At 32.7% G+C, this 13,681-nt stretch overlaps 1 protein-coding gene and 1 pseudogene across 4 annotated transcripts; one reads left to right on the forward strand and one right to left on the reverse strand.

Annotated features, from left to right (window-relative positions):
• Nucleotides 1-4,255: 4,255 nt before the first annotated feature.
• LOC104726011 (cytochrome b561, DM13 and DOMON domain-containing protein At5g54830 pseudogene) lies at nt 4,256-7,588 on the forward strand (annotated as a pseudogene). The gene is made up of 2 exons (XR_015571163.1): nt 4,256-4,516; nt 4,610-7,588. The product of XR_015571163.1 is annotated as a cytochrome b561, DM13 and DOMON domain-containing protein At5g54830 pseudogene (transcript).
• A 123-nt stretch (nt 7,589-7,711) lies between these two features.
• LOC104726012 (septum-promoting GTP-binding protein 1) lies at nt 7,712-9,606 on the reverse strand. 3 transcript variants are annotated; one of them, XR_757999.2, is made up of 6 exons: nt 9,162-9,600; nt 8,942-9,059; nt 8,713-8,812; nt 8,564-8,603; nt 8,122-8,201; nt 7,712-7,999 (listed from the first exon to the last, which is right to left on the reverse strand). XR_757999.2 is itself a non-coding variant. In XM_087471907.1 (6 exons), the coding sequence occupies exons 2-6, from the start codon at nt 9,018-9,020 to the stop codon at nt 7,829-7,831; spliced, it is 474 nt and encodes a 157-aa protein (XP_087328033.1). In that variant the 5' UTR covers nt 9,021-9,059; nt 9,158-9,606; the 3' UTR covers nt 7,712-7,828. The 3 variants fall into 3 exon arrangements, 2 of the variants coding, with proteins under 2 accessions (XP_087328033.1, XP_010443064.1); XM_087471907.1 differs by having other exon boundaries at nt 8,122-8,205; nt 9,158-9,606; XM_010444762.2 differs by having other exon boundaries at nt 8,122-8,205.
• Nucleotides 9,607-13,681: the final 4,075 nt, after the last annotated feature.

A 13,681-nucleotide genomic window follows, 5' to 3' on the forward strand; every position in this document is an offset into this window, starting at 1 on the left:
ACGTCCTATTTTCTCATGCTTACTGTTTTGTTGTCTCTCTAGCTCATGGAGAAGCATTGGGTTGGAGGTTGATCAACAATCTTAATTAATGTTTTCTGGATTTCAGTGTCTCTCTTAGGTGTTGGAGAAGTTTTGGTTTTTGGATGATATGATGATGTTCAGACGCCGAATTCTCAAGCACACAAGAGTTCGTGGTAAGATCTTTTTTAAAAAAAAATTAGGGATCTTTCTTGTTATTGCATAAATCTAAGTCATACACCATAATTCTCACTGACTTCGTCTAATTGCATGAGAATAAGTATAAAGATAAAAACAAAAAGTGTCGTCATATATTTTCTATAATGATATATAGAACTTTCTCAGCAGCACTAAAGCTCAAAGCCCTCAAGCCTCAACTGAAAGCAAGGTTCAAAGACTTAGTTTACCAATACGGGACAAACAATTTCAACGAGAGTTTATTGGTTCAATCAGCCACACTTGCTTATTTTAATCAGTTTAGGTGATTTATCATATGATCCTATTATTTGTCTGCTTTTATTTTCTGAAACGGTTAACGTTTCATTTTTCTTCTAAAACTGTTCCACGTTAAAGGTTATCAATCAACTGGTAGTTGAGACTTGAGAGACGTCTTTACTCTAGATGCACACAGAAGATGACAATAGCCATAACGTAATTAGCTTTGGTTTCATGGTTCGTTTCGTCTGAACTCTGAATATATATATGTTCAAAAGAGCACACTTTATTTTTAATTTTGAAACTTAATACAAGCTAAAAACATAGCAGTTCCAAAGTCTTTCTCGCGAAAAAAAGTTTAGTTAGACCATTTCCTTATGCATGTAACATATGTTGCTTCAGGGGATAACAAGATTTCAAAGCCTTTAATCAACTACACGAGACTTTGTTGTCAATGGGTTAATACATACTCAGAAAACGCACATGAAACGTGAAGGTAATAACAGATTTGCAGGTTTACATTAGTTTTTATTTGGTTAGATTAAGAAGAAAGCAAGTAAAAACATCTTATACTAAAAGTTAGTTCTCTGGTAATGCAGGCACAATTTCTGCATTCTTAAGTTGTCAATAAAGTAAAATAAAGAACAGAGAATACTTTATACCCTGGAGATTATCTATAAAAATACATGAATTATACTCTATGGCCAAGAATCTGAAAGATTAACATGAAAGCGATAAAGCAAATACATCATGCAACCATACGATCGTACCGACGCAACACAAATTTATCATATTTTAACTATAAAAATCTAAATAATTCTTATCAATATAATTAATAAATATATGTAAATAACAACTTCTTAACTGAAGAAAACAAATATAAATGAAGTTCCATACCAGTTCCTTAGTGTTGTAAACATGGTAATGTTCTAATATTTTTATCTTACAAAGTTAACAAATGCACTTCATATTGTAGGCAAAAAAAAATATTAGTATATTGAAAATATGGTTTGTATTACAAAAATAAACATGAAAAAAAAAATCAATATTTTCATTCTGTTGGATACTATCCATAAACATAATTATAAGATATGGTTTACAATTTTTATTTCTAAAACCGGATGAAAAATATTCTAAAAACAATGAAAATGCACCCCAAAAAATATTTAATTATAAAATAAAAGAATGTGATGCCAAAAGTATTGAAAATATAATTAGTTTGCATTAGAAGTAGCAATAAATTTGGAAAGGCAATAAAGATTGTAGAAAACTACTTACACAAAAATAAATGATAGCAAACAATAGTCATATAATTATTATGTTCGGTTTAAATTGGTTAATAGATAAATTAATTTGGTTGAAATAGAAAACAAAAAGGAGGCCATAATTATGTCCCATATAAATTACTATGTTAATTATATGGTGTAATTGTATCATATATATATAATATCCATTCATCCCTTAAAATATATTTCATTTTAAACAAAAAAAATAACACCAATCCCGCGCTACTTTGAATATCTATATATATAAAGTTCAGTTTCCTAACTTCTGATGTTGCCACCTCAGCAAATCCCTCTTTTTAATAAGTCCATATTTTCGAAATAAGTCCATATTTTTGACATTACCAACTAAGCAGTTATTATTTATTTCTATCACATTTCTGTAAAAGCTCAATTCATTTTCCCAATTTTGCGACATTATCCACTAAGCCATGTTTTTTTGGCCCGCGGAATAAAACCTCTTTCCACGATACTCCACAGCGCTGTCGTCTGTTGTGGACCTGAAGCGTCCCTGCCCTTCTCATTCTTTCATCCTGGTTCACCTAATGGTTATTTTTGAAATAAATGTTCTCCACTCCTCAACACCCTTTCGCTGTCTTCTCTCTCTTCCATCTCCATTGTAACGTTTTTCTCTATTACTGTAATTCATCTCGTTCAATGCTCGCTCTTTCAATTCAAGACCCACTACTCTATCTTTAATTGGTGTAAGTCCTATATAATGTCTTCTTCTCCAATTTCATGTTTCATATATTTTTCTTCGTCTCTTTAATTTCTCCTCACTAACATGGATTCCCCGGCCGTTTCATTCAAAAATCTCAAAGTTGGATGCCTTCACCAGCAGATCGTCGAAAGAATGCTTCGTCACTGGCCTGATCGCAATGTCAAAAAAGGAGGCCAACTCATGGGCGTCGACTTCCTACTCATTGATGAGAAGATTGTTTCCATCTTAACTAGACTTTTCATTTATTCGTTTTTTATAACTCTATCTAATTTGAAGTTTTTCTCTAGAGTTGTGTCATCCAAGGGTCGATCAATGTGACCCACCTTTCAAACTTCGAAAACTCGCTACGTGATGGGGCAATATATATTGTGTCCGACATTGAATTCGCAAGAAGCAACTCCCCTTTTAAGCTAATAGATTCCCCCTTTTCAATACGCTTCACACCAACCACTGGCAGCACTTCACAAATCAATCACCAAAGACAAAGAAGCAAAGAGATGAACACACCTTTAATAAACTAAAGAGATTCAAAAATAGGAATGCCACAATCTGATAACCGTAACACTAAATTATATGAAAAAGAAAACCGAGCCAACAAAAAAACAACCCGGACTTTATAAAATTACAGCAAGATAAACAAGAAAATTAATTTTTCCCAAAACACAACTCACATCAAATCGAAAAAATCACTCAGAGGACAAACAGAAAAAAAAAATTACAACTAAGAACACAAAAACAACTCACAACTTAATTAGGAAATCTAAGGAACCCATCACATTTTCATATAAACAAATCTGCAACCCAATTCACATATACCTTTAACGAAATCAACAAGGGGATAACCAAATATCCCCCTACAGATGCGAAGCGAGTGGGAATCAACCAAATACGCAAACCCCAATAAAAAAATGAATATTCAAGGGAAAACGATTACGAAAGAGATGACTAAAAAAATGATTACGAGCATCAAAAAAATAAGTTCAATACTCATATTGTCCTCTAGATCGCAAACATTGCTCTTCTCCTATCCGTTCACGAGGACATCGAATTTTGAAAAAGAACAAATCCATTCCAACCTCAATAACATACAAATAATAATCCAATAGACCAACACATTATAAGCCTTACAGAGAAATTGGGCCCGACTGAAACAAAGAAAAATAGCCCAAAAAAAGAAATGTAAGTTATTGATTTTATTTTTTTTCTTAATAAAATCCACAACCTTTTTCACTCTAAACACTAAAACATTGACAAAAAAAAAACTACTCCAACAGTTTACAAAATACATATGAAAATATTATATAACAATCTAACCACAAAATGACAAATAATAATAAATTAATAACAACTAACAACTACAGCCAAACAACAACTTCAACTACACAATATTAACTTCTAATTATAATTTTTTTAAAAAGCATTAAAAACATACAAGATGATCTCAATTTTTTTAAAAATAAACAGCAACCTAAATTATACTTAATGCAAAACCTATTTTTATAAAAAATAACCAACAAAACAACATAAGCAACCAAAATCAAATAAAAAACAAACGTAAAGATGAATTTACGTAACCAAAAAAATAATATACATAACAAAACCTAGAATACACCTTAATCTAATTACCGCACATAGCGTGGGTCAATTACTAGTACTCGTATATAAAAGAGTTGTAAAAAAAAGGAGAAGTAAAGAAAATTTAAAAAAGATTTTTTTTTTGTAGAGATTAATAGTGATAAATTTGCAGTACATGTGTACGTAACGAAAAAAGCTTTATTTTGGTTAAATGACCATATTTGTAGTCGAAATGGTTCTCAACAAAAGCATCATAATATATAAAAAGAAAAAGTTTACTTAAAAAACCACATTAGTCAATTTAAAATCTCAACCCATAAAGCGAAAACCACATTCGCGAGATCCTTAAAGCTGTTTTGGTTACCAGAAGAAAGAAAAAAAAAAATCGAAACTTTAACCTCAGATTGAAATCGAAAGCACGGATCTTTCTTCAAATCTGCAGGAACCCATTCATGATTTGGAAGATCTGTTTATCAAATCTAAGGTATGAAATCTAAAGTTTTTGATCGCAATTTGTGATTTTGATTTTCCAGATCAGAAGCTTCAACGAGTTGAGTTATATATGCTGTGTTTGCAGATCTGGGTTTAGTTTGTTAATTTGAACAAAACCCAACAACCATGTGCGATCAAAGACCAATTTTTCTAAGGTCTCTCGTGCTGTTGGGTTTCTTCCTCTTCTCTGCAATTGGAGAAGAATGCTCCAATACGAGCTCATTGGTTGGGCACGAGTCTGAGATCAAGATGTTACAGCACCAGCTTCGTGGGGTTTTCACTGTTGTTGATGATTGTTCGTTTAGGGTTTCTCGTTTCGATATGCTCTCTGGTTCTGATGTTCATTGGTGGGGTGCGAGGAGTGCTGGTTTCGAGAATATGACTAATGACGGCTTCGTTATCTCTGATCAGAAGCTTAATCAAACATTCAAAAACTCGTCTTTTATCGTTAAGTTGTTTGGTAATGTTACTTGGGATAAGTTAGGAGTGGTTTCGGTTTGGGATTTACCTACTGCTTCTGATTTTGGTCATGTTCTGCTCTCTAATGGGACTGAGTCAGATACTACTTCTTCAAAAGCTGAACCACCTCCTTCAGAGAGCAAAGATGTTGCTCAGGGGAAATCGAATAACAGCAGCGAGCCCTTTAAGGCTCCTACCATGTTTGATAATTGTAAGAAGCTTTCTGATAAGTATAGGCTTAGGTGGAGTTTGAATGCAGAGAAAGGTTATGTTGATATTGGTCTTGAGGCTACAACTGGTTTACTGAACTACATGGCGTTTGGTTGGGCTAAGCCGAACTCTACATCGAACCTGATGTTGGATGCTGATGTTGTGGTTACTGGGATTAGAGAGGATGGCTTCCCTTTTGCTGATGATTTTTATATCACGGAGTCTAGTGTTTGCTCTGTGAAGGAAGGTACAGCTTCTGGGGTTTGTCCTGACACTGTGTATGAAGGGTCAGATTCAGTTGGTTCTTCGGTGAACAACACAAAACTTGTTTACGGACATAGGATAGATGGAGTTTCGTTTGTTAGGTATAGGAGACCGTTGAATGATAGCGATAATAAGTTTGATTTTCCTGTGAATTCAACTAGGAACCTTACGGTTATTTGGGCACTTGGGGTGATAAAACCACCAGATGTTATTAATCCTTACTATCTCCCAGTGAACCACGGCGGTGTGGAATCAGAAAACTTTGGGCATTTCTCGCTTAATCTTTCGGATCATGTGGATGAATGTTTGGGACCATTGGATGCAGACAACAAGTATGATCAAGATGTGATCATTGCTGATGCCAATGCACCTCTTATTGTCACAGCTGGACCATCTGTGCATTATCCGAATCCTCCAAATCCTTCCAAGGTTCTGTATATCAACAAGAAAGAAGCGCCTGTGTTGAAAGTGGAAAGAGGGGTTCCTGTGAAGTTTTCAATAGAAGCAGGACACGACGTTTCTTTCTACATAACTTCAGATTTTCTTGGTGGGAATGCTTCTTTAAGGAACAGAACTGAGACAATCTATGCCGGTGGGCAAGAAACTCATGGAGTACTGGCGAGTCCGTCGGAGCTGGTTTGGGCTCCTAATAGAAATACACCTGACGAACTCTATTACCACTCGATTTTTCAAGAGAAAATGGGGTGGAAGGTTCAGGTTGTTGACGGGGGACTTTCTGATATGTACAACAACAGTGTTAATCTAGATGATCAGCAAGTTAAGTTCTTTTGGACTATAGTAGGGGATTCGATATCTATTGCAGCTCGCGGTGAGAAGAAAAGTGGGTATCTTGCAATTGGTTTCGGTAGCGAAATGGCAAACAGCTATGCTTATGTTGGCTGGTTTGATAGAAACGGAACAGGGCATGTAAATACTTACTGGATTGATGGAGCATCCGCTTCCTCAGTGCATCCTACAACTGAAAATATGACATACGTGAGATGCAAATCCGAAGAAGGAATCATCACACTGGAGTTTACACGTCCCTTAAAACCATCATGCAGTCATCGAGATAGACCAGAATGTAAGAATATGATCGATCCCACAACTCCTCTGAAAGTGATATGGGCAATGGGTGCTAAATGGACAGATGGTCAGTTGACCGAGAGAAACATGCACTCGGTTACAAGTCAGAGACCTGTCCGTGTTATGTTAACACGTGGATCAGCAGAAGCGGATCAAGATCTAAGACCAGTCCTAGGGGTTCATGGATTCATGATGTTCCTTGCTTGGGGAATCCTACTTCCCGGAGGGATATTATCCGCTAGATACTTGAAACACATCAAAGGTGATGGCTGGTTCAAGATACATATGTACCTTCAATGTTCTGGACTAGCCATTGTCTTCCTCGGCCTCCTCTTTGCAGTAGCTGAGCTTAACGGGTTTAGCTTCAGTTCAACGCACGTCAAGTTTGGTTTCACAGCCATAGTTTTAGCTTGCGCACAGCCCGTGAACGCTTGGCTAAGGCCTGCGAAACCTGCTCAAGAAGAACTAATCTCTTCGAAACGGTTAATATGGGAGTATTCTCATTCGATCGTCGGTCAATCAGCTGTTGTAGTTGGAGTTGTTGCGCTTTTCACTGGAATGAAACATCTGGGAGAAAGGAATGGAGCGGAGAACATAGACGGGCTAAACTTGGCTCTTGGTCTATGGGTCTTCCTTTGTGTGGTTACTGTTGCGTATTTGGAGTACAGGGAACGAGGAAGGATAAGAGCGAGGAATCTGAGTAGAGGGAATTGGGTATTGGGGAATGTTGAAGAAGATGATTCGATTGATCTAATAGACTCAAGAGGTGGTTTCAGAGATAAAGATGATGATGATAGAAATGGAGGGAGGATGGAGATTCAGTTAGAGCCGTTGAAATAATAGTAACTACTTTTTTTTTTTCAGATTCTTTTTTGTTTTATCTTTTTACATTACCGAACAAGTAAAAAAAAAAAAGAAGCAAGAGGAGTTTTTTTTGTCTTTTACTTATAAATGCAACGGTCGATATATTGTATCTATGCATCAGAATTGTATACCTTTGAGCAGATTTGAGTCATATATATACTACAGAAATCAGTTTTGAGTATTTTCTTGGCTCGAGCCTTTCACTCTTTAGTGTTCAGCTTCGGTTTGTTTGAAATTGTCGGTTTCATGGTTGGTAACAGTTTGTTTTACAAGTTTTGCATGAAAATGCTTAAAATTAACACTATTTTTCAACTATACCTTTGTATAGACGATTTACGTTCAACTAATTTTTAATAATTTATGTACAAAAGTGGTCAATAATTTAAAAAAGAAAGAAACAAATGGTAGTAGCTAGACTAATTTAGGAATCATAGTCGATAATGGGTTCACCTAAGGTTAAATTTCTGTCGATCTTCCAAGGCAAATTAAAAAGTTTAGCCAAAATGAATTTGAAGATCTTGTTCACATTTATGTTGTGTGTAGCACTTGAAAAGAACAATGATGCCTTCATCACCTTCGCGTATGCTCTTGCCTAATATATATCAAATAAAACCAAAATAAATTAATTAGTTATCCCAAAAATCCATTTATCATCATGAAAACGTAAAATATGAAAAGGGTCTCTAAATTGATTAAGTTATATGATTGGTATACCTGAGTGACAATGGTCCACTGAAGATTAGGTGGGAGACGAACGAAATCATCAAATTTTGTTCCTATTAGAATTGGAATGGCTGTCTGATACAAAGAAAACAAAATAATAAAATACCTTTAGAGAAAAGCATTACGTTGGAATCAGATTCCAAAAATTGTATAAAGCATTAAGCATTTCAACTAATAAAAAAATAGTCGGTCGACACTAAAGCAAACAAAACAAACAAAAAATATGGGTAACGAAAACTTTTTCTAGTTCTTAGAAGTATTAATTTTTTTTAATTCAAAATTGACATCGTGGGATAGATGTATGGTACAACTCAAATCGAATTTGGTTTTTGTTACTTTCTAAAGTAAAGAGACAAAAACAAAAAAAAACAACCAAAAACATAAAAAGATGGATCAAAGGATCTCTATTAAACAAAAATATAATTAAACGTACCGTGTTCCACTTTCTTGCTTGGCTATACCACCCGAAGACACTGCAAAACAAAACAAAACAAAACAGGACAAAAATGTCAGAGTTAACAAACAAAAAAAAAAATCGATTACCTTTTTTTTAATAGAAAATTTATGAAGAAATTAGTAAACCTGTTAAGAGTGGATCGACTGGTTAGATCAAACATGAACAAGATTGCTACTGCGTCTTTACAAGCTATTGGTATATGATCTTTTGACCTCCTTTCATCACCTACAATGATCATTTTTATATAATCTCCTAATTAACAAAAAGTATTTGCCAACACACTCCTCCTCACTAATTATCCACCAATCCATAAATCTTTTATTTAAATAAATATAAATCTGATGAAAGACTCACCTCCTACATCCCAAATGCTAAACGAAATTGTAACTCCTTGAACATAAAACGTTTTGTCCATCAAATTCAAACCCGTCATCTCCAAGAACCCTTGATTCTCATCTCCAACATACTTTATCTTAAAAATATAAATAAAGAAAAAACATACGAGAGTTAATAAGTTAATTAATTAATATGATAAAACAGTAACTAAAGTTTAACAACAAGATTCCATACTTACTACAAAAGAAGTTTTCCCTGTTTGACAATCGCCTAATAAGCTGATCTTGAGACTAACCAAATTTGAATCCGAACTTGAACCAAACCTTCTACCGGAAGAAACAGTAGGTTCGGTCGTCGTTTCGTCGGAGGTGGAAGAAATCCGGTGAACGATTCGACGGTAAAAAATAGGTTTTTCGATGATACTTGAACAAGAAACGACTTTTCTCCAAAGAAACCTAAAAAAATCTCCGAAGACTGATACCTTCTCGATGACTCTCCATTTTATGTTCACGTGAACTATTTTCCGGCAGAAAGGAGTCATCTTTCCGGCGATCTCATTGATTTTCTCGGCCATTAATGAAACAGAGAGACAGAGAGATGTGATCTTCTTTTCTTTTCTTTTCTTTTTTTTGGCTTTCACAAGCTCACATCTTCTTCTTTTTTTCGCTTTGCTTTTATGTTACACACTGTATTTGGAAGTTATCGGTTATATGAAATTGGTAGTTGACCCGTCTTCTCGTGAAACACCGAAACTACCCCTAATATGATACGTTTTGTGCCTTTCGGATTTAACTTTTAAGTTCTTTGCGTGTTGTGATGGAAGGGTAATATAGTCAATTCACGAGCTAAACATCTACCCATGGAGTAAACCCCAAGTGTACGTGTCACTGCTCACTAGTTATATCATTTGATTGTTCCATCATCTTTTGTTCTTTTGTTCTTTTGTCAACATTTGATTATTCGTCAAAAATTAATCTTTATCGATAGTATTGTCCTATAGTTTGTTCTTATTTGAATATTATTCATCTATATTATGTGTTCCTACAATGTTTTGTCATTTGATTAACTATTCAAATGTACTGTATATATGTGAATAGAAAAAACAAAACGTTACATTTAAATGGACTGTTGTCGAAGAAGATAAAGCCGTTTCCAAATGGTAACTCCATTTGAAACACAAAGCACGAGAATCTTGAGAAACGTTCTGTTGAAGGAAACAATTTTTTTTTTTTTTTTTGTCTTTTATTTTGAATGGGCAGAAAAAGTAGTTTCGTAAAGAATGACATAAGTAAATAAAACATATGTGGTCGACCATCGATGTACTTCACGTTGGTTGGATCTATGTCACGTTCACTACTTTCTATTTATTAATCTCTAGAAGACTACCTACACGAGGGGTTCAACAGTTTTTTTTTTTTTGGGTTTTCATTATTTACTTCCAATCTAATTAACATTTATGTAAATTTGAATACATGTTTGTTTATGAACAAATAATGATACAGCCACATCAATCAATTCGTAAGAAATTAATTATATTGACTATCAAGATCAATAGAATCTAAAAATTTATGATTAGAAAATCAAAATATTAATGTCATAGCTTTGTAGTTACTAAATAGGGACATTTCAAACACACGCACAATAGAAGAATCCGTTGTCGGCTTGTCTGTCCGTCTCGCTGCTTCTTTTTATTAACACTTCTAGACCTTAATTTTCTCAGCAATATTTCTATAGTTTTCATGTTTATTATACGTCGATATATACATAGGATTTGATGAGAGTCTTATACGTATTTCGAAACCATGATATAGTTAAAGCTTTTGCTGTGTATCTTGGACATTTTTCTTAAACAATTTGATATATTATATGATTGTCTCAGACGTATATTTTGTTTGGAAATGTAGAAAGAATCTAGATAACGTGTTTGTTGTCATGGAATCTTTATCTCCAATCTGAAACTTCGTCTAGATGAACTAGTTAAAAAGTGAAAATCATAATTGTTTTTAGTCCTGCCTTTATACATGGTCCAATATTATATATAGGTGTATACATACATCTAAAAGATAATGGTCTAACCACTAGCTTGAACCACCCAAATTAAAAATGTTTTTGATTCCGAATCACAATACAACACATATATATTTTTTCCAAGAGTTCTGAATTACTTAAGTATATGTTTATTGGAATTGGAGTTGGTTGATAATGATAATATATTAGTAATTTCTTTGTTGGTGGAGTCTAACATCACGAAATATTTAATCTCAATATACTTGTTAATAATTTGATATTTTTCTTAACCAACTATATCATTAAATAAATTAATAAAATCCACTGAAATATGACTTTACTAAATCGTCTTTTATTAATTAAAGAAATTAAACATCTTATCGTTGTCCTAAAAAAAAAAAATTAAACATCTTATCAATAATACTCGTTCACTATAAACAACAATTCAAATTATTCACAAATAAATGATTGAACATAAGACCACAATATATAAGTTAATCGTATAATAACAATATCTAAACTCTTGGGGTGGTATTGGACGAGTGAATTTAAGGGAATATAATAGATTGTTAAATTTTACTGTTATTCAATTTTCTATTTTATAAATTCTTTTAAATTCTAGTGTTATTTATTTGCTTGATTTCTAAATTCTATTAAATGCAAGTGTTATTCACGATTAAGAAATTTTCTATGACAAAGTGATTTGATAAGAATTTAATAGAAATTCTAGTGTAAATTGTGAAGGATAAATTTTCAGATTTTAGGTCGAGATTTGGATAAATTATTGTTCTCCTCTCTTTTCCTCTTCCATCAACCCAAGATCACAACGCCGAGAAAACAATTCTTCTCTCTCACTTTGTTCCCTCGTCGGAAGCTATACATTTTGCTGGAAAATCATACTTGTAATTAGACCGGTGTCAAGTTAGGCCTTACGTCTCGGCGGCGTTGTTATCTCCGGTGACATTCGTAGGGTATTTCGTTTCTAACAGCTTCACCGGAAAAATCTCATCTGAATTCATGAACTTCACTATGCTCAAGACTCTGTTTCTAGAGACCAACTAACTCTCTGGTTCAATCCCTGTTTTACAACGAATCTATACCTACCTAAAATGGTCAATTTTTGGAGAGGTTTAAGTTTTGATTTTTGGTCAATTTTGTATCTGTTAGTGTTATGCTTAATGCGCAACTTGAGAGTTCTAAGGCTGTTGTAATTGAAGTGAATCCATGCTATTCTGGATAGAGTAAGGGGGATTGGTGAAAGAGAAAAATAAGAGTTTTTAGGGTAGGTATTGGGGAAGAAGACAATATGACGATTGATGAGAATTGATATCTATTCAATTCTAATAATCTGTTGCAAAATATAATTGTTGGAATCCAAAAGAAAGATTTGAAATTCTTTTACAATACTTGAAAATCTATAACTTATGTCTTCAATTAATTAAATTCTATTCTATTAAAGTCTCTCATCCAATACCCCCTCCTCCATTCCTCGGTAAGTTGGTTCAATATGTATATATATATTCTACTATATTAATTAGGAAGTATAAATATGAAACTAACCTTAAAATGTGTAAAAATTATATTCAATTGCCATTAGAAAAAAATAATTAAGCTTAATTAACTAATTTAAATAAATATAATTAATTAAAAATAAAAAACACTCACAGATCAAATATTAAAAAATCTAAAAAAATATTTTCTCTCTAATAAATTATGGACGAAATTACTAATTATTTTTTAAGAAAATATATAAACCAATCAGAATTTTAAAAACTAAAATTTTATATCCAAGTATACAATACAATTATTTTTAATAACTAAATTCAAAAATTTTGTTAAGATTTCAAATTATGATTCTCCTATCATCTTTATTTTATTTTATTTACAAATTGTTTGGAATTTTCATATATTACTTATAATTAATAAAATGCATTTTTTCTGCATATGTTGTGATTTGAATTTTTTAAAACGAAGATATATTACTCAATGTATGAAAATGTGTGTTTTAATTTCCACAATTGCGGGTTGGTAAAACCAAATTTATATAGATGATAAATTAATAATTTTTATTTGCTCACAATTATAATATTAAAATTACTATTTTATATTTTACAAAATAATGAAACAAATACAACAAACAAACAATATAAAACTGTAATAATACGTCAAAAATAAAATACTATAATATTCTAAAATAATTAGTATTCAAATAGACTAATAGATTTACCTAACAATTAAAAATAAATATTATATCAAACAAAATAACTTTTTAAAAAAATAAAACAATAATTTTTTTATTACATTATAAATTTTTTCAAAAAAATGTTGATCCGTGCTTTTATCCTAGTCTAAAGTTATTGAAGATGAATCTTTTATAGATAATTTATATACAAAAAAGATTAAGAAAGAACCAATTGATGCGTTGGACCACGTGGATGCGCATCGAAAGGGACTTCATCAACTTATGGAACTCATGATGATAGGTGTTTGTTACCGAACATTCAAGTTCGATGATGTGGCTTGTCCTAACTAACCAAATCTATTTAATTTCTTGTTTTATTTTTTTTTCAATTACCAAAATCGGAATTGTAGAAGACAAAGAGAATGCCAAAGTGCTAACGTACCTAAACTAATTTTCTCTATAATCCTCGAAAGCTCAGTTTCATCTACTCTTCTTTATTAGAAGCACATATTTTAGTGCATCTATTTTATGTATCTGCCCATTATAGTCATTTCATTTTAGGTGAATTT

This window comes from Camelina sativa, chromosome 11, assembly GCF_030686135.1.
Source record: "Camelina sativa cultivar CO46 ecotype springtype chromosome 11, ASM3068613v1".
NCBI classification, from domain to species: Eukaryota; Viridiplantae; Streptophyta; class Magnoliopsida; order Brassicales; family Brassicaceae; genus Camelina; species Camelina sativa.